Source organism: Perognathus longimembris, chromosome 28 (genome assembly GCF_023159225.1).
Source record: "Perognathus longimembris pacificus isolate PPM17 chromosome 28, ASM2315922v1, whole genome shotgun sequence".
NCBI lineage: Eukaryota > Metazoa > Chordata > Mammalia > Rodentia > Heteromyidae > Perognathus > Perognathus longimembris.
In genome coordinates this window covers 37,895,455-37,914,641 of record NC_063188.1, presented here as the reverse complement: position 1 = coordinate 37,914,641, position 19,187 = coordinate 37,895,455, and the positions used below count along the sequence as shown (strand labels likewise).

Here is a 19,187-nt window from a genome sequence, read left to right as displayed (position 1 = left end):
AATGTGCTTAAAGAATCAAATATAATTTTAAGGGACTTAGAAGTGATAACTAACAATGGCAAATCTGGAAATGTATAGGGTGTAGAGGTCAAGGGGCAAATCAAATAGGCTATATCATCTTTCCTAGGAAGTCATTGTGTAAGGCAGATATTGGTTTGACTATCAGATTTTTCTCTCGTAGAAAACAGAGAACACAGTGACTAAGGCCCTACTTCTGTTATGAGACAGTTAAACTTGTATCTAAAATGGATGTCAGGTTAACATAGAATTATAGGGATTTATTTCAGAGGCTCTATGTAAATTTCTTCTTTCATTTAACACAATGAGTACAAGATTTGTCCATGTTACAGGATTTATCAGTACTTTCCTGCTTTTTATTGTCGAAAATTATATCATGGTATAAATGTCAGATTTTATTTATTCACTTATCAGTCTAGGAACAATTGGTTTGTTTTACTTATTGTCTGTTATGATTAATGCTGCTGTGAACAAGTGTGTAAGGCATTTTGTACAGACATATGTTTCCATTTTGTTTGGATATTGCCTAGAAGTATAATTTCTGAGACATATGGTCACTTTTTAAAGAACTGTCAGACGGTTTTCCAAAAGAACAATACCATCTTCCATTCCTACCAACAGCGTATAAAGGTTGTATTATCTCCAAATCTTTGCCAATACTTTTTATTGTCTGTCTTTTCTATTTTAGTTATCCTAGTGGATGTGAAGAGATGTCTAATTGTGGCTCTGATTTGCATTTCCTTGCTAACAAACTATGTTGAAGGTAGCTTTTGTGCTTCACAATTTTTAAATTTACTTTGAAGAAGTATCTATTCAGATCTAGACTATTTACAATTGAGTTATTTACAACCTTCATATTCCTGAGTTGCTATTTCATTATTAAGTTATATTTTAGATGTGAGTCTCTTACCCAGCACATGGTTTACAACATTTTTCTCTAACTTTTTTGAGCTGGCCTTTTACTTCCTTTTGCCCATTGAAGCACAAAATCTTTCCATTTCAATGATAGCCAGTTTGTCTGTTTCCCTGAAGATTTTAATGGGTTCTGGGATCTGAAGATCACAGTTCAAAGCCAGGCTGGGTCGAAAAGTTCATGGGATTATTATTACGATTCATCACCAAAAACCTAAAAGAAAATCTGTGGCTCAATAGAGCATTAGCCTTGTGCAAAAAAGCTCAGGGACAGTACCCAGCTCATATGCACACACACACACACACACACACACACACACACACCCTACTTGTATCCCCTTGACCCCCCCCCCCCTACATACCTCAAGTACCAGTTTCTTGGTTTTCATTTTGTTAGACTGGAAGTTATTGGTTTTAAAGAGTTACACCATTGGAATTCTCCCCCGCATATACCATACTTCAGTTAATACACTTGTGTGCATGTGGATATGACCCTGCATATGTTTACACACACACATATTTATAAATTGGATGTAACTTTCACATATGAGAGGAAACGTGTTCTTTGTCTCTCTGGGTCTGACTTACTTTGCTTAATACAATTTTTTCCAGGCCCATCCATTTCTTGGCAAATGGCATGTACTTCCTCGTGAATGAGTAAAATTCGATCATAGATATAATATTTTCTTGATCCATTTTTCCATTCAAGGGCATCCATGCACCTGGACTATTTCCATATCTTGCCTATGGTAAAAGTGTACCATTGAACATGGTTGGCTTTACTCTATCCTGACTTGATCTTAGAGAAAAGCTTTAGGACTTCTGCCGGGCTAGGTTCGCCTCCCTTGGCGCGGGGATGCCAGGCTTACTCTATTCTCTGTGCTCCCTTTCTCACCCTCTCCCCTGGTCACCCGGCCCGCAGGCAAGGCCAGGGTGGAGTGGGGGAGCTAGGGAAGACCTCAGGTGCACGTGGCCGAACGAGATCCCTTTTCCTCCCTCCTTACCCAGGAAGGAAGCCAGGCATACACGGAGACTCGGAGACAGCTTCAAGAGCAATTCTGATTTAATAAGGGAGTGGCTAACAGCTAATATAGTAATGGTGACGAGAAAAGGGGTGATCTACCAAGAGCTGGCGATGATAGGCTGGCGAGCTTGTCTTAAGACCCCCCTCATGGGCTAACGTCACTTGCATAGCACCACCCCATGGGCAAAGCCCACAAAAATGGCGGGGAGCATACGTGCTAGCTGGCGAGAGGTTGGGGGGCTGGTCGCAAAGCCAGCTCTTCTGGTTCCACACCCAGGGAGGTATGGCCTGCTTCTGCACTGCCCCAGGGCTGGGGGAAGGGCAGCGTCTCAGGATAGCTCTCCTTTGCCCTTCCCCCCTCAAGGCCAAAGCTGAACCCCAACAGACTTCCTCATGGATTTATGATTATTAGATAGCAATCATATATAATCTTTTCATATACAACCTTTATTATATGAATAATTTTGTTCCTAATTTGTTGAGTCAGCCTTAGGCTACTAAAGGTGATAGATCTTGTAAAATGCCTTTTTCTGCATCAATTCACTATATAGTGTTGTTGTTTTTTCAACTTGATTGTGTTAGCTTTCATTTGTTGTCAATGATGGTAATGAAATACAGGTATTTTGCTAACAATTTTAAGGGATTTTATTCTTTGTCACTGGTCATAATTCTAAAGAACAGAATCCTAAATGCTAGGATACTGCATGTTAAATCTCAAAAATATTAAAAATCCCTACAGTTTGAAATCTCCTAAATCATAATTCTGAAAGATTAAAATCCTCAGTATTGAAATCATCAAGGCCAAATTTCCCCAAAGCAAAATTCTCATAAGAGATGTGTATGCTGGATATGATGGTGCATGCCCTAGCACTTGGGAGGTGGAGACAGGAGGCCATCATGAGCAACTGAGCAAAACCTAGTCTCCCAACTCTAAAAATAAGACTAAAATGCTGAGCTGTAAGAAAGAGATTAGTGCAGTTTTGGTTATATGAAACATAGTTGCATCATGTCAGGCATAATCAATAACTAGAAACTTGTTAAGCAGTATTTTATATACATATACAGATATACAACTACATATTTATACATATATGTAGACACACGTGTGTCCCCAAAATTCAGCTCTTCCTCCACACTACAGGGAGTGATCTCTTTTGAGTTTTTCAACTTGGACCTCAGATGACTGGGCTTGGGCAACAGTAAGATGTTTTACTCAATTTTTAATTGAGTTTTTTATTTACTTTTGGATTTTAAGATATGTCCTTGTAAATTTCAGATAATAGCCCTTGATTGGATGTGTTATTTGAATATATTTTTCCCAGTCTTTGGCCTCTCTTCTTATACTATCTTCTGTAATTTTAATGAAATGTTAATGAAGTTCTTCTTAGCAATTCAAGATTTCATGAAGTTTGTTTGGTGATGTATGTACCTACATATAACTTATGTCCATATCTAAGGCCACCTATATTTTCTCCTACATTATCTTGGGAGGTATTTACATCTGTGTTTATTGTCCAGTTTGTTTTTGCTAAGGGTCTCTGTGTAGACTCTTCTTGTTTTTGTTTGTTTGTTTTGTTTTTTGCCAGTCCTTCGGCTTGGACTCAGGGCCTGAACACTGTCCCTGGCTACCTTTTGCTCAAGGCTATCACTCTACCTCTTGAGCCACAGCACCACTTCTGCCTTTTCCTGTTTATGTGGTGCTGAGGAATCTATCCCAGGGATTCATGGATGCTAAGCAAGCACTCTATCACTAATCCACATTCCCATCCCTAGACTCAGTTTTTTGCATGTGAGTGCCTAGTTTTTCCAGAATTATTTGTTGAAAAGAATGACCTTTGCTCCACTATTTTTCTTTTGCTACCAACCAAAGATAAGTTGATAATTATGTGGGTATATCTCATTAGTTTGTCAAATAAGCTATCCATTCTCCTCTCTTTGTAACGTTCTCACAATGCATATATTCATTTATTTGATAGTGCCCTATAAGACTTTCACTTTTCATCATCTTTCTTTTTCATCTGACTTCATGATTTTAAATATCTTGTATATCTTGCCTTCAAGTTTGCAGATTCTCTCTTCTTCCTATTAAAGCTTCCTACTAAATTCCTAAAATTTTCAATTCAAGTATTGTATTTATTGGCTGCACAATGTATAGGTCTATTCTACCATTTCTATTTCTTTGCTAGTATTTTGTTTATGATTTATTTCCTAATTTTGTTTATTTGTCTGTGTTATTTTAGCTAATTGAATATCTTTATAGCAGTTCCTTTAACTTTTTTTGCTAGGAAACATATAGAATTTTGGTGTGTGTTACTGGAGTGTGAATTCAGGGCATTGACCTTGCTAACACTTGAATCATGCTCATGCTTTTTGCTCTATTTTTCATATAGGGTCTCAAATTTTACTCAGGGCCAACCTCAGACTGTGATCCTAATACCTAAGCCTCTGGTTTAAATAAGATTATAAGCATGAGCCACCATATATCCTGCTTGATGGCTGAGATGAGGTCTTGCTAACTGTTTACCAAGCTGGCCCCAAACCATAATCCTTTCTATCTCCACCTCCCAATAGCTGAAATTACTATGACACTCAGCCCATAGATCTGTTTATAACCCTTGGTTTCATAAGTTTTATTTTATCCTTTGATTGGGCTATATTCCCATTTCATTGTAGGCCTTAGAATCTTTTACTACACTGCCCAAGTAATTTGGGGCATTTGTTTGCCCAAAACAAAACAAAACAAAACAAAAACCCACCAATCACCATTCTCAGTTTTTGTGTCCTGGCTTTGTATAAGTGAAGAGCTTTACCAAACAATCTGGCTGGATGTTTTAGAGCCTCCCAAACATCTACTGATCTTTTGCTCAGAATTGCAGCTCATATGCACAGGGATACTTGCCTGTGTTTTCTGAAGCTTCCAAATTTTTTCTCCTTCTCTATTTAGTACTTCAAGTCAGGTAAGAGAGGAGCCAGTTCCTCTAGCAGCCCCCCAGGCCACACAAATAGTCCATAAACATGTCCACTATTTTCTGTCCATCCTGAATAGAGCCTTTTATTGTATTTATGCCATGGTATGCTGTACAGGAAGAAGGCAACAGATGAGCATGAAAAACCCATGAATTTGCACACTCTTTTTGCTGTAGTCCTTTCTTGGTTTTACATTAGCCTGGGTGCTCTTTCTTTTCAACCCCTCTCTAGGGTTTAACAGAACTATTGCTGTTAGCTTAAAATCTTTTGAATGAAAGAGCCATCTTGCTGATATCCCTTCATTGTTGAGATATGATTTCTTTGTCAGTTCTATTTCTCCTATTATTTCCATAGATATGCCTTTATATATTGTATGCTCCAAAACACAGATTAATGATTTTAATATGTTTGGCTTTAGGCTATATAAAAAGAAAATGTGGAGTTACAATATAAAATAACTATAATAATAGCTTTTGTCATATATTTTCTCTAATTTTCTCACACAGCTTAAGTCACTCTAATTCCATTTTTATTTCCATCTGATGACTTCCTTTAGCATTTCTTCTATGGCATACAGAGTGGAAATAAACTCATTTTTGCTTATTGAGAGAAACTAGTGTTGGAATTTAGGGCTACAAACTCACTAGGCAGGTGCTCTACTAATTGAACCATATCTTCAGCCCTTTTAGCTTTGGTTATTTTTCAGATAAGGTGTCACTTTTTACTCAACAAGCTTGTACCTTGACTTTTCATATGACTAGGATGATAGGTACACATCACTAGGCTCAGATTTTTAATGAGTTGAAATGTAGTCTGGCTAAGTTTTTGCCTGGGCTTCTCTTGAAGCACAACCCTTCCTAAACATTCTCCATGATAGACTTTTGTAGCCTAGCAATTTAAAAAATTTGAACAGGTTTGAATAGACATCATAGAATGTATTTCCTCCAACCATAATTGTACAAAATTAGAAAACCAGTAAATAAAGAAAAACTAGAGATTGCACAAAGTAGGGAAATTAAAAAACATATTCCTACAGAGGTAATAGCTTAAAATAGATCACAAGTGAGAGAAAATAGAGACAAATGAAAAAGAAAACACATCATACCAAAATTTATGAGATGCAGCAAAATAATAGTTCAGAGGTTAATTCATGTCTGCAGATAACTATCTATATTTAGAACAAAAAAGACAAATTATCAAGATGGCCAAATAAATGTGTATTCAGGAGAAATCTATGTGCTCTGAAGGTAGTTTTAAAAGTTAAATAAAATCTGACAGCATTAGCAGCAACTTTATAGAGATACTAAGCTATGTAAACATGCTCATGTTTTGCTGAAGGATTGTTTACACATCAATGGGGTGCTGCTGATCACCTGGGAAATTGCAGGTCTTGCAGCAAATGCAGCATGCAGAGACACTCACCTTCACATCTAGCCACTTTATGCCACCTCAGTCTCATTCTTGAAGTCTATGTCCTTCCTGACCCTTTCCCATATGTGTAAATGCATTTCTGCCTTTCAGTCCAATCCAAGTCAGAGTCTGGTCACATGACCCACCATCAGTCCACATGATCCTGCAGTCAGCTGGTCTGTTGAGGCTCTGCAGCTTGAATGACAGAATCTTCTGCCACTGGGTTTGAGCTGCTTCAGGTTCTGACTTTGGGGAACTCTCAGAGAACCTGAAGCGTTTGAGCCTGGTGATGAGAGAGAGCTCAAAGGAAGGCTGGGTTAGGAGCCAAAGCCTCTAGCTCCAGGCCTGGACCTCCTTTTTGGCCAGTGGAGAACAGTCCTGAGGATTTGGAACACGAATTACATTTTTTAGTATTTTGGATAGTTTGGAGGACACTTATAAAAACACACATCTACCTTCAAAAATATTGGGAAACGATTCCTGTTAACATTTGTGTTTTGTTTGATCTGAGAACTGCTGTTCAAAGCCAGCCCCGGTAGAGAAAGGTGCCTGTAAGACTGTCATCTCTAATCAGCTAGCAGTGTGTTGGAAGGAGGAGATGCTTGGGCTCAAAGTGGCAGAGGATTAGCCTTGAGCTGGAGAGCGGAGGGACAGTGCTCAGGCCCTGAGTTCAAGTTCAGCAACCAACTACAGGAAATACCAATAGGGTATTTATCCCAGTGTGGAAAAAACACTCCCAGGACGAGGCAGTTAAAAGGCACTGTTCAGATGGCAGACATGGTGTCAGATCCTGGAGTCACTTGTTTGGTCCTTCAAAAAACTGACCAGAGCTGGGAGGTCATTAAAAAATAGGCTGTAAGCATGCCTGTCTACTTTGTAAGTAGGCAGAAACTTACACCTTTTGCCAGTGATGATGTCACAGAACTTTCTCTATGGGCGGAGACCACAGCCCCCCAAGGACCGGGTCTCCAGGGTCTCCGAACCATTAGGAGACATGTGCTCGCAGACGAGAGGGTGGGGCTGGTTTAGCACCTCTTCCAGTTTCGGGACAGGTAGGAGGTGGGAGTTGGCTAGCAGCCAGCCATCCCAGGTCTTAAAGGCATAGCCATCCCCTACAGTAGTGAAGAAACAACTACTCTGAACAGTAAAATTCAGCTTCTCGGCATTACAAATCTTACCTTATCCTTTGTTTATCCCTCAACATGTTTCCCCCTCCCAACAAGTCAAATAGACATATCACATATATTTGACTTTTCCTAACTCCATGTTCTCCTACATTCAGGATACAATGTAAATTATCTTTTTCTCTGAAATATACCCCGGGATTCAGGCATTATAACTTTTGAGATTAAAACTGAGAAAAATCCTTTTGTATTAAGCTTATTAGTCATATATTAATATTGAGTATATATGTGTGTGCTCACTTGTCATCTTTGTATATGTATTTTAAAGTTCAAGGAAAGGGGTGATTTCTGTTAACTTTAGCATAGAACTTTATTGAAACACAAACAAGGCTGAAATAGATAAGCTCACATTAGAACAACAATCAGAAGGGCTGCTTATTTATGATGACTCAGTTCACAATGATCTCAAATACTAAATTTAACAATCTGGACAAGTACCAACAAATGTGATTTCACTTGTAATATTAATTAGGCATCAAAAACACAATCCAGCTTACGCACAGAATTGAGTCAAGATAGTATCAGCATCAAAGATGTACGTTGCAACACCAAGCCAAGTGCGAAAAAACACAAAGCATTACTCAAGGATCTTAACACAGCAACTTCACAAGGACAATCAGAGTTAATCATATTAATTTTCTTGGTCTGCTGCAGTGTGGTTTTGATTGGTAGTTTTGCTTTGCACTTTCTTAGCAAATTTCTCAACTTCATGGAATGTAGAAATAAGTGTCTCCAGACAGAAATCATCATCATCATCATCATCAGTGAATTCTGTTTCTTTTTTTATATTCTTACCAATATTCTCAAATATAGCAAGAACAATTTGAATATTGTCATTTGTCTCTTCCCTGTTAAAGAGGCCCATAAATCCTGACACGGATTCAGTACTGAGTAATTCTTTTGTCATGGCAAGATTTACAGACAAATTCAGTAGCATTTTCAGAATATGAAACCTTGTTTTGGTGTTGCCTACAGTCAGTAAGAACATAAATCCAGACATATAATTGGAAACCAGTGTGTGATAATCAGTAGTAGTGGTGAGGTGTCTAATCATCATTAATCCAGACAACTGCTCAGGGGAATCGAAGCTATAAGAAAGAGTTTCCTCACACACCTGACACACGTATGTCTGAATAATGTTTAGATTTGGGTAAGTTGGAGCCATTTGAATCATGTTTTCCAAAAACTCTGTTCTAACTCGAGAGGATGGATAATTTAGCAAGGTTTCAATAAGTGAGACAACACCAGAATCCCGAAGGAAATCGCGGGTAAATGGAGAAGCACTTCTCATACCCATTGCAATTTTACATATTTCATGAATGAAAGGATCTCGAACTCTGTCCATTAATAAGAGGAGTTCTTCAAACTCTTCAGAATCAATTCTAAGATGGCACTGTATGCAGCTACAGGACCATTTCTCAGGCTCTGTACTCTCTCTGGCCTTAAGATGCTCTCGAATTCCCTGGACTGACCGGTAGGAGGGATCATACTGAAATGGAAACTCTGGTTCAGACTGCTGCAAAGACTCCTCCTCTTCCCCCTCTGGGCTAAGTTCTACATACTTGGGCTTTCCCCCAAACATTTCACAGAACAAAAATGCTGCTTCTTTTGGAAATTTCAGGGGGCTTATAGATGGGAAGCCAACCCAACCCCATGGACCAGACTTGAATTGAACAGTGACCTCATCCCAGGTCTGGGGTCTGTGTGAAGGATCAGGCTCCTGATTAAATGAACACTTAGAATTGCAGATGGCCTTGAACACTGAACTAGGATTTGTTTCAAAACGAGCCTCGTCTCCTTCCCAGAACCAGGACCCAACTATATCCTCATCTTCATCAGGTACTGTTGTGGATTCACAAGGAGTTACATCACCCTTGCTGATATTCACCTCATCTTTAGAGCCAGACCCAAACTCAACAACTGCTCTCTCCTTATCTTCTGGCCTGTACTCACAGGTAGCCACAGTTCCAGTTTCTTCAAGAGCCTTGTCTCCAGACCAGAACCAGGACTCAATAATCATCTCTCTGTTGTCTTCTGTCTTGAATTCAAAGCATATCCCTGCTTCTATCCTGTCTTCTTTTTCAGCCCAGAACCAGGAGCCAAAAACAGCCTCCTCTTCGGTCTTTGGCATGGTTTCTTCTACTCCTAGAGAACCAATGTCTACACTGTCCTCTTTAGACCAGAACCAGGACCCAACAATGGCTTCCTCGTCCTCAGGCTCAGGCTTGGACTGAAAGCTGTCCCCTGTCATTGCCTCCAAACTGGATTCTTCTTCCCAGAACCAGGACCCGATAATGACTTCCTCCTCATCAGCTTTGGAACTGTATTTGCTGCAGGATTCAGACTCTCTAATGGACTCTTCGTTGGCCCAGAACCAGGACCCAACAGTATCTTCCTCCTCACCTGCCAACCTGTTCTCTTCTCTAACATCAGTTAGCACCTCAAGCCTGTCCTCTTCCCCAGCCCAGAACCAAGAACCAATAATGTCCTCCTCAGCTTCAGGCTTTGACTCTCTGTTGGTTGTCTCTATCTTGGCTTCCTCTTCTTTCCAGAACCAGGATTTAACTGTGCTGTCCTCTTCACTTTGTAGCTTGACCTCTTCTCCAGTTTCATTATCTATACTGCCCTCTTGTGAAGCCCATAACCAGGACCCTATATCGGCCTCTGGCCCTGCACACTTTTTTGACCAGAGCCTGTTCTCTTCCTTCTCTGGTCTATACTCCAAGTTTTCTCTAACAGTAGGATACATACAGGGCCCTTCTTCTGCCCAGAAGCAAGACCTGTTATCAGTATCCTCAGCCTCTGCCATATATTTACATGTGCTACCAGGGGCATATTTTATGCTGGCCTGTTCTCTAGCCTCAAGCCATGATGATACAATGTCCCCTTTTTCATTGTCCAAGATAGATTTACTATTAACTTCAGCTTGGACACAAGCATTTATTTTGGCCCAGAACCAAGGACCAATTGTGGGCTCCTCCACAGTAGCCCTTGCTACAATGTCACTGTTAGCTTCAGCCCCTGAATTAATATGGTTTTGGTTTTCAGACCAAAGCCAAGAGACAAATATGTTTTCTTCAGGTTCTGGCTTAGTCACTTCGTCAACCCTAGTGTCTATATTGACTTTTTCACCCCATAACCATGGATCAATAATTTCTTGTTCTTCAGACCTCAGCATGGACTCACAGCTGACTCCAACAGCAGATTCCGCACTGGCCTTATCAATGTCCCAGAACCAAGACCCAAAAATGGCCTCTTCATCAGCCGCTTGGTTGACTTCTTCACCAGCCCAGAACCAAGAACCAACAAAGGCCTCTTCATCATTAGCAGCTAGCATGGAGTCAGAGGCAGTCTCAGTTCCAACTTCCATACTGACATTTTTCTCAGTCTCTAAATAGGAATCACCAACAGGCTTCTCCTCAGCCCTTGGTCTGAATTTACTGCTAGGCCCAGTCCCAATATTAGCCTCTTCTTCAGTCCAGAACCAATTCCCAACAATAGGCTCATCTTCCATATGGGGACTGGATTGGATTATGGCCACATCCTCCATGCTGGCCTCTTCTGTAGCCCAGAACCAAGTCCCAATGAGGACCTCCTCCTCTGACATGGCTTCTTGCCTGTCTCTGGCTCTGGCTTCTTCCTTTGCCACTGTTCTGGCCCTGGCTTCTTTCTTGGTCTTTAAATACATATTAGCCTTTTCTCCTGGCCATAACCAAGACTCTTCTTTGATTACATCTATAGAACCAGGCATTACATCATTGCCAGTTTCCCGCCTGGCCATCTGCCTGGCCCTGGCATTTGCCTCTTTTCTGGTTCTGGGTTTAGAACTAGATTTGACCTCTTCTCCAGCTCTGAACCGAGACTTCATATGATTTTCATATTCAGACCCAGAACTAGAATCAACAGGCACTTCTTTCTTAGAATTAAAGCGGGACCTTCTATTGGATTCTTCCACGGACCAAGAATTGGTCTTTTCCTTGGCCCAGAGCCAGGATGTCTTAACAGACTCATCCTCAGAACCAGAGCTAGACACAAAATAGAGCTCTTGTTTGCTTTTGTGCCTATACATGGTATTTGCCTCTTGTTTGGCCATGTGCCTGGACCTGGTACTGGCCTTTATCCTGTTCCTGGGATGAAATCTTGGACTAACTTCATCTTCACTACAGAACCAGGAATTCACAGAGGATTTATCTACCCATTTGAAATCAGGATTCTGATAGGCCTCTTCTTTGGATGTAGACCTGGGGTAACACCAGGACCCAACATTAGTGACCCTTTCAGACCCAAATGCAGGCTGGAATCCCATTTGAGAATGAGCTTTCTTTCTAGGAAATCGCTCAGTGTTCACATTAACCACTTTTCCATCTTTCAGCAGGCACTGAGCTTTGCCAATTAACTCAGAATCAGTATCAGCCAGTGGAGAGGCTATGGGGTTGGTATGAGATTCTTCACCTCTCTTAGATATTGCCTCTGCCTCACACTTATTCTGGACCCAAGCTTGGGAACCATTCCTACATCTTGACCTAGTAATTGCCTTTGGTTTATTCTTACTACGTGTCCCACCTCTTGTACCACACTCAGTTTTGGACCTTGCTCCAGGAATAAACTTGGTCTTAGTTTTGGGCCTTGCTCCAGTCGTCATGTTGGCCTGGGTCCTAACCTTGGGTCTAACCACAAGAGGGACTTCATTCTCTATTTCAGCCACATTCACAATTTCTTCTCCAGCCTTCTTTGAAGGCTCAACCTGGGCACTTGGTTCAGTCTCTGCTCTGGTCATGGTACAAATTAGAGAACACCCAGTTATACAACCTGGCACAAGAGCCTAACCACAGATTTATAACACAACTGTATCTTTACACTCTAGTCTTTCTATGAGTCAGGAGTGAAAGTAGGAAATTAGCAATTAGAGTAAATCACCAAATCCTACCAAATCACAGTCTGAATGAACAATACAAATACAGTGCAGAGGAGGCACAACCAGGCTGGGAGAAGACAGATGGTTCCTGTGTAGGGGTAGACCACTTGAAGGTGGTAATCAGAAGCAACTCCAGCACCACCAGAGCTGTAACTATAGGTGTATCTAGGGAGAAAGAATGAAACCAGGAATTCAGGCTCATCAAATTCTGGGGCTTCCTATAGGTACTTACAAAGGAAAACTGGTTTTGAATAACAGGAGGGGAAGTTGAGCTATAAAAGTGTTTCTGTTCCTCCAGCCTGCTATACAATATGCATGGTTATAGGTGAAAAATAGTATTGGGGATGGTGAGAAAGCATATTAGCAATTGAGGCATAGGAGCACAAAACAAGATCCTAATCACTCCAAGACTCCCACCATTAGTGTTTGGTCTCTACTACCCAGACCCCAAAGTGAACCCACTCCCATACCAACCTTCACTGTTATGATGCAACTTGCCCAACTTTCTGTGTTCAAGTGGTAATAATCCCCACAGCAGACTACAGGGGGTCCTGAGGACAAATACAAATGATAGAATGCCATCCTGAGTGTCTGGTACATCGGCACACAGACTGGACTTTGTCTTTTAGTTGAAGGTTCAATATATATAAAGTTTCCCACACCGTTGTCTTATCTCTCAGTGTTTTCTGGTCACAGTTGAACCTAGACTCCCACAATATTGCCAAAATCTCGGGCAGAAAACGGACAAGAATTGCTACGACAAGGAAATTTAGCAGACAGCACAAGTACAAGCAATCTTGCACACAGGGATCACAGCCACTTGCCTGTTGGTCTTCAGTAGCTGCGGCCTGCACAGTCCCCTCCTCACCAATCTCCAGAGATTTGAGCCAGTGTTCTGGACTGATCCTTTCTTGCAGAACTGACCAGCCCTAAAGCAGGCCTATGGACAAAAAAATGAAAAAGGTTATAGAGTGAGGAAAGGACGGTAGCCATTGAGCCTAGCAGACAGAGCAACACCGGCATAGGGATAGGAGTTGCCATCTGAGGGGTCTTTCCACATTTCAGGTGCTGCTTGTGGAATAAGCCTGTTTTTCTTTGGCCCCTGCTGCAGGGATGCAGAAGTAAGAGCTTCTCTTGACTCCTGACGTCATGCACTTGCCATTAGTGCCCTGTTCAATTTTGAGGATTCACCACTAGGTGCGCCACATCCCCTACCCCTGCGCAGCAGAAAAAGGGGGAAGGGCACAGCATATTCTAGAAAACAGGTTGTGCAGTGGTCCTGGTATTGACGACTGCCATCGCCACCTCCCAAATCCCATACTTTCAGACCCCTCAATTTGGATGGGAAGGGAATAAAGGAAATACCTAGAAGGTGATTGAGGGGAAGATTAGGTAGGAGGCACTACTGGATGCCCACCATACTCCCATTAGAGTCACCCATCCCTGGCAGGTTTCAGGCTAGCCCTGGTGCCCACCCTCCACCCCACACACCTCCAGAAACCCAGACTGTTTTCTGCTCTTCCTTTTTCTCAAGCCTCTCCTCTACAGATGTCCACTGTGGCCTTTCAGAATGTGTCACACCTGCCACACACACAGAAGAACTTCACATCAAGCAGAAACCTGTGGGAATGGACAGCACCCAAGAAAACGGACCCCAAAGGGTCCTTTTCCAAACCAAGGCCAGAGTGGTGAAGGGGCCCCTCGTCCCATTAGTTAGGCTGGACCCAAGCACAGACAACTGCCCACACGCCCACGGCCTCCCAGACCACCCTCAGCCCCCATCTTCCTCTGCCATTTCTCTCCCAGACACCCCCTCCCAGCAAAGCACAGCCCCCCCAGGGCCAACCAACGTCCAGGGCGAGACACCGGCGCCCTGGAAGCTGGCTGGGAGTCGATGAGCCCGACTGGCCTTCAGACCATCCTGGAGCCGCTCTGGCCTCCCTCTCTGCCCTGGGCCGGCCAGCCCCCGCGGGTCACCATCTTCTGATCCCAGAGGTCCCGGACACTGCGCACCTCCCTGGAGGATCCTCTGGCCCAGCACGCTTCCTCGGTGTCCAACTGCCAAGGTCTCGGGGACAGGCTGTCAGCCTGTCAACACGGGGAGACCCACTCCCGCACCCTCCGCACACCCCCACTTGCCTGTACGGGCTCAGGGCCCGGGGAGACGGGCCCCCCTCCACAGCTGCGCTCCTCTTCCACTCAGACGCCTTCCTTTCCTCTCCCAGCAGCTGCTCTCTGGAACTCCCACTGCTGTCCCCAGGAGCCCAAGCGCAAAGAGGCGGCCCGCCCCCAAGCCTCTGCACCAAAGCCGGCAGGGGCTGCACAGGATGCGGCAAGAACCGCTAGCTCCGAGTGAGTCCGGAAGGGGGGCGGAGGGATATGGCCGCGTCAGCGCGGGACGCCCCCTCCCAGGCCAACCGTAGTTCCGACCCGGGGTGGGCGGGGCCTGCGCCAGCCCCAGTCTCAGGGGCGGGCCCCGCCACGCGCCCTGCCTCCCTGCACCCAGCACACTCAGACCTGGCGACCTCCTTGCTTCCCTGCTTCTGCTAGGCTCCCTGGCGCTGTGTTTGCCCAGGGCTAGGGGCTGGGGCGCCTGCGGAAGCAATATTGGCAGGTCGGGAATCACTGCGCTGGAGGAGCAGCGGATGGATACCAAAGCCGCCCCTTGGTGCTTTGCACCCCAGACTGCGCAGCGCCGCTCCTCTTTCCCCCCTCCCCTCGGCCAGTCTCCCTTGCCCTCCCTCTTCCTGCAGGAGAGTGGCACAGTGGGTCTGGACTGCAGACAGATGGGGTGGAGACATGTGACATCAGCACCCAGCAACAAGCAGTGGGGACAGGGGGCCTCTTGGAGGCTCGGCCATGATTTGCTTTGCCTGCTTCATACAGCCATGAAGCAAAGCAAGCCATTTTGCTTTTTAAGAGAACAGAGGTGGGGCCCCCATCACAGGCCTCACCACTGCTCCTCTTCCCAAGGAAGGCTGGCCTACACCTCCAGCCCTAGGGAACCAGCCACTGGTCTCTGCTAACAGTCGTTTTTTTCTGCCTCTCCACCAGGGAACTCCATTGGTCCTTGTGCTGACTCCACAGTTGCTCAAGAAGAAGGCCTTTCTCTGTCACCCCCCTCAGGGGGTCCTGCAGTCCTGTATCTCTGCTGACTCACAGCCAAGTGTCAGGCCTGTCTTAGCCTCCTCGATAGTGTTGTCTGTCAAAGCTTCTCTTGTCAGTGGGGTCCAAGCCTCTCATCATGTTTGGCAGTGTGGAAATGTGGCAAGGATTCAACTAGTGTGTATCTCAGCTGTAACCCCCTGTCATTCTTAGTGGAAGCTGTAACCCCCTGTCATTCTTAGTGGAAGAACCCATTTCCTTAACACAGGCACATGGCTGCTTTTGAATTCTCCCCTTTTCTTCTTACCTCCCTCTTCCCTCCAATCTTGAACCTCTTGTCTCCTTACTTGCTGTAATTGGTCCATGGAGCAATGGGGGTTAAGCTCAACCCTATGTGCTTTGCACTGTGCATTTTAAATCTCATGTAAAGAGGGCTGGGGATATAGCCTAATCCTACAGTGCTTGCCTAGCATGCATGAAGCCCTGGGTTTGATTCCTCCGCACCACATATGTAGAAAACGTCGGAAGTGGTGCTGTGGCTCAAGTGGTAGGGTGCTAACCTTGAGCAAAAAGAAGCCAGGGGCAGTGCTCAGGCCCTGATTTGAAGCTCCAGGACTGGCAAAAAGCAAAACAAAAGAAACGAAAATAATCATAAATATGAAGGAGGAGTAATGTTAATAATATATAAACAATACTCAAAAATAAAACTTTTAAAAAAGTGAACTATTTGTGCATTTCCTAAGGGCAATATGCAAATTGATAATAAGCACACATAAAGCTGCTTAGTATTACTAATTCTCAGGGAAATGTAAATTAAAACCACACTTCTTTCCCATTTGGATGGCAATAAACAAAACCACAGAATTTAACAAGTTCTGATGAGGATATAGTGAGATGGTAAGGCTTGCGAATTATTGATGAGAATGTAAAATAGTGTAACTACCATGAAAAACAGTATTATAGTTCTCAAATTAGACACAGGATTGCCATATGATGTACCAGCTTTACTTCTAAATATACTTAAAATGACTGAAAGCAGAAATTCAAATAGATAAATGTACAACCAAGTTTCACAAGTATGATTCACAATAATCAAGAGATAAAAACCAAAATACTCATCCATGGAGAGATAAAATGTGATATATACACATAATATTATGGTGCCTTAAAAAGAAATTGTGAGACATTCTATGAGGAGGAACCTTGAAAACATTATGATTTGTGGGAAAAAGCAAGATACAAAAATGCAAACATTCTATTAGTTCACTTATAGAAAGACTTTGAATAATCAAATTCATAGAGGTGAAAGTTGGGTATTCCAGGTGCCTATGGCTCAAGCTTATAATCCTAGCTACTCAGAAGGCTAAGATCTGAATATCATGGTTCAAAATCATCCCAGTTAGAAAACTTTGTAAGACTGCTATCTCCATGTAAATCACAAAAAAAGCTGGAAGTGAAGCTGTGGCACAAATGGGGGAAAGTACCCAGGCCCTGGGTTCAGCCTCAGTACACACACACACACACACACACACACACACACAAAGTAGTTCTGATGGGAACTTTCATCTGAGGATGATGAAACAGGATTGGAGAGCCATTTTTGTCATATAGATTTGCAATTTAAGATGATAAAAAGTTTTAGAGATCAACAATAGTGATAGTTGCACAGCAATGTGGATGTGTTTATTGCCACTGAAAGGTGTAGTTAGAAGTAGTTAAATGACACATTTAATGTCATGTGGATTTTGCCACAATTTATAAACATAATTAAATGTGTGACACAGAGGGCAAACTCCAAAGCAGACTATTCCCCAACTGGAGTTACTTAATGTGGCCTTCAGCAGGGTTGAAGGGACACTTGTTTACCCTGCCCAGGCTTCACTCCTCAGCCTGTTGGTCTATTAAGTTTGCTTTCTGCACTTTCTTTATTCTGATACCCTCATGACTCAGTTACCTTACAAATGATGCTGAAACCCAGGACAGAGTTTCCCCGAGGACTCCCGTCCTTGAAGGACATTCTGTCCACTTCCTCTCCCTTTCTCCTTCTCGTCTTTGTTTTTCCTTCTTCTCCAACGGCTTTCTGAGAGCCGTCAGTCCCTCCTGCATATTCAGCTAAAAGGCAACAGGAACATGACCCTTGGCTCTTGCTACCTTACTGCCACATAAGAGAGGCTAGGTCTTGTCCTAGACCTATACTGCTTCAATAGGTAAACTCAGTTGTAAAACCACTGAGAATGTCTCCCCACCACTGTAAAGTCTGTTGTTCTCTTCTTTCAGTTATCTGACTTCTGTCTCCATGCCAAGGCCATTCCATTCACAATTTTGTCTCGTGCATGCACCACCAACCATGTCATCCTCATCTTCCTTGGAGTGGGTAAGAGTTCCTGATAAGAGTTGGGCACCCTGGAAGGGACCTAGTCTATCATCTCGAGGTCAATCTGGCCCTTGACTCAGAGAAAGTTTAGACCTCAGTGCCTTAACTGAATACTCTGATTAGGTGATGCCCTAAACAGATTTTTTTTTTTTTTTTTGGCCAGTCCTGGGCCTTGGACTCAGGGCCTGAGCACTGTCCCTGGCTTCTTCCCGCTCAAGGCTAGCACTCTGCCACTTGAGCCACAGCGCCCCTTCTGGCCGTTTTCTGTATATGTGGTGCTGGGGAATCGAACCTAGGGCCTCGTGTATCCGAGGCAGGCACTCTTGCCACTAGGCTATATCCCCAGCCCCCTAAACAGAGTTTTAATCTGGGCCCTTTTCCTTACAAAATTCAATCTCTGTATATTTTTCCCTTGGCTGTCTATATCACCTTTCTGCACTCCTTTAGTCCCAATACTAATCCAATAAACAATTTGTTGCAATGAAACAGCAAGTGGTCAGAAGTTCCCTGTGCCCCAGCCTTTTTTCCTTCTTTTCTCCTGACTATATTCTCTGTGTTCTGCAGTTCATATTCTCTTAGCTGATACTGTTTAATCTAGGCAAACTCCCTCTGTCTGTCAACCCTCCCTCTGCACTTCAAATTCTCTTAGCTGACAGCCTTCCAATCACCCACAGTCTCCACTGCCTGTTCCCTCCCACTTCTACTCTCCCTTTTCATGAAGTACACAAAACTACACCTGAATTCCCCAGAGGGACAATTACTTTTCTCAACATTAGGTTTGTCAGCCAATCTTCCCCAGATATCTGCAAAAAACTTCAACAGCTAGAGCAGGATCCCCAAATGCCCCAACAGGAGCTACTTAATACAGCCTTCAAAGTCTTTAACAATCAAAATGAAGAGGCAAAGAAAAAGAAAAAGAGAGACTCCTTAAAGTTAAATGCCAACTTTTAGCTACTCCCATCCAGCCTCCAAATCGGCTGTGCTGTGCCAGGCAACCCTCAAAAGAAGCCTTGACTGTGTCTGCTCCTCTTCTTACCTGCTTTTATCGGGGCAATGATGAATGTTGGACAAGAGCTTAATCAAGCCCATGGCCCCTCTTTAAGCCTTGCCCATTTTGTGGTGCAGTGGGACACTGGAAAATGGACTGCTCCTGGTACAGTCAGATCTAGAGCTTTCCTTTTCTCAACTACTAGAATGAGGAGGCTTGGGCTCTTTTGCACCCACCAAGGGCTTCCAAGGAACACAGGACAGTGGCTAGCCAGCAAATACTCTTTTCGG

General features: G+C 43.4%; 2 protein-coding genes and 1 long non-coding RNA gene across 6 annotated transcripts in view; 1 reads left to right on the top strand and 2 right to left on the bottom strand.

Moving 5' to 3' along the window:
* Bex5 (brain expressed X-linked 5) overlaps positions 1 to 19,187 on the top strand; it is an 851,362-nt gene that overhangs the window by 600,127 nt on the left and 232,048 nt on the right. The window lies entirely within an intron of this gene.
* LOC125344320 lies at positions 985 to 3,507 on the bottom strand. Its single transcript, XR_007209463.1, has 3 exons — positions 2,342 to 3,507; positions 1,519 to 1,749; positions 985 to 1,095 (listed from the first exon to the last, which is right to left on the bottom strand). It is a non-coding gene; the product is annotated as an uncharacterized LOC125344320 (long non-coding RNA).
* Positions 7,807 to 12,984, bottom strand: Gprasp1 (G protein-coupled receptor associated sorting protein 1). Of its 3 annotated transcripts, XM_048336958.1 has the most exons (3): positions 12,905 to 12,984; positions 10,640 to 12,595; positions 7,807 to 10,528 (listed from the first exon to the last, which is right to left on the bottom strand). In XM_048336958.1, exons 2-3 carry the CDS (start codon positions 12,290 to 12,292, stop codon positions 8,147 to 8,149), a joined length of 4,035 nt encoding a protein of 1,344 aa, XP_048192915.1. In that variant the 5' UTR covers positions 12,293 to 12,595; positions 12,905 to 12,984; the 3' UTR covers positions 7,807 to 8,146. The 3 variants fall into 3 exon arrangements, with proteins under 3 accessions (XP_048192915.1, XP_048192914.1, XP_048192916.1); XM_048336957.1 differs by having other exon boundaries at positions 7,807 to 12,595; XM_048336959.1 differs by having other exon boundaries at positions 7,807 to 11,756; positions 12,905 to 12,975.